This window comes from Echinops telfairi, unplaced genomic scaffold, assembly GCF_000313985.2.
Source record: "Echinops telfairi isolate 266 unplaced genomic scaffold, ASM31398v2 ScPeMD7_2;HRSCAF=8, whole genome shotgun sequence".
In the NCBI taxonomy this organism is placed as follows: Eukaryota; Metazoa; Chordata; class Mammalia; order Afrosoricida; family Tenrecidae; genus Echinops; species Echinops telfairi.
Window position 1 is genome coordinate 77933818 of NW_022103898.1, and position 1719 is coordinate 77935536.

Below are 1719 nucleotides of genomic sequence, written 5' to 3' on the forward strand. Positions count from 1 at the left end.
GCTCTCCTGCCGTTGCCTTGTGTCACAATTGACTTTATGGCAACTGATTTGATGTTTTCTTGGAAATGTCTAGTATTCCTGATAAAATGTTTGGACAATTTACTTATAGAACTTGGTAAATATTAAGAGCCCAACTTATCTGTCTAAATTTTACCAGGAAGCTCAATTGAACATCAGTCCTGTGACAACCCTAGTATTACCAGAGAAGTCTTTCTTATACTCAGAACGATACTCTTTAGCTACTTTTTTTTTTTAACTATGAAACTCTATAGATAAGAAACAAAATATTTTGGATGTGGTTTGCTTATCTATTTATTTTTCAGACTTTACCCTTGCTGGCAAGTTTGAAAGAAACTTTGACATCTCCTCATGAAAATTCATCTGAGATGATGTTTAATGAGGGGAAAGTTAAAGAACTCCCCCCAGCATTTTTTTTCGGAACCCCCAGCCCCTCCCCTCAGCATTTTTATGGAAAAAAACTTCATGGATATTATGAATTTTTTTTGGAATTTACTTAAGATTCACTCATTATTTTTCTGACTACATCCCTGAAGGCTTGTTGAACTTGTTTATTCCGCAGAGTGTAAATGAAGGGGTTCAGTAAAGGGGCCACTGACGTATTGAGCACAGCGACTCCCTTATTGAAGGCAACTCCTTCTTTTGCTGAAGGTTTAATGTACATGAAGATGCAGCTTCCATAAGAGAGAGAGATGACAATCATGTGGGAGGAACATGTGGAAAAAGCCTTTGTCCTTTGCTGGGCAGAGGGGATCTTCAGAATGGTCCTGATGATATTTGTGTAGGAGAGAATCACCAGCACCAGGGTGACAGCCAAGGTTACAATTGCTAAGATAAAGTCAATGATTTCCAGGAGTCTTGTGTCTGAGCAAGATATTTCTATGAGTGGTCCAGTGTCACAATAATAATGATTCAACACATTAGAGGCACAGAAATCCAACTGACTGGTCTGGATGATTGGGTATAAAATGATGAGGAACCCACCGAGCCAAGAGCAGAGAACCATGAGGATACAGACTCTGTTGTTCATGATGGTTGTGTAATGTAGGGGTTTGCAGATGGCTACATAGCGATCATAAGACATGGCAGTCAGAAGGTAAAACTCTGTTGCCCCAAGAAATATGGCAAAGAAATACTGAGATAAGCATCCAGCAAAACTGATGGCCTTATTCCCCGTCGAGATGCTGAACAGCAGCCTAGGAGTAAACGTGGTTGTAAAGGAAATTTCCAAGAAGGAGAAATTCCTGAGGAAGAAATACATGGGGGTCTGGAGATGGGAGTCCAGGAGTGTGAGAGTGATGATTGTCAAGTTGCCTAAGAGGCTAAAAATGTAGGCGAGGAAGAGAAGTATAAAAATTACTGCCTGAAGTTCTGGGATGTCTGTTAGTCCCAGCAGGACAAATTCTCTCAGGGATGTTTGGTTCTTCATTGCCAAATGTTTCTGTCTGTGGAGGTACAAGATAAACGCATCATTGTGAAGAAGGGAGAGAATTTAACAGAAATTAAGAAGAGGCTAATATTTCCCCTCAATACTTGTGAGTCAGTTTGTTGTACATTGGTTGTTTGCATGTAGCTATAGTGAAAACTCTGCTGCTGCCATTTCACATACAATATTATCCTATCTGAACCTAGAAACCATTCTAAAATGATATTTGATGCTCTGAAACCTATGATTGAAGACCAACAGAACTGTGGGATGAT

General features: G+C 39.7%; 1 protein-coding gene across 1 annotated transcript; it reads right to left on the bottom strand.

Moving 5' to 3' along the window:
* Positions 1 to 514: 514 nt before the first annotated feature.
* On the bottom strand, positions 515 to 1447 carry LOC101640145 (olfactory receptor 6C4-like). The gene has a single exon (XM_004700841.1). It carries the CDS (start codon positions 1445 to 1447, stop codon positions 515 to 517), a length of 933 nt encoding a protein of 310 aa, XP_004700898.1.
* Between the last annotated feature and the right edge of the window lie 272 nt (positions 1448 to 1719).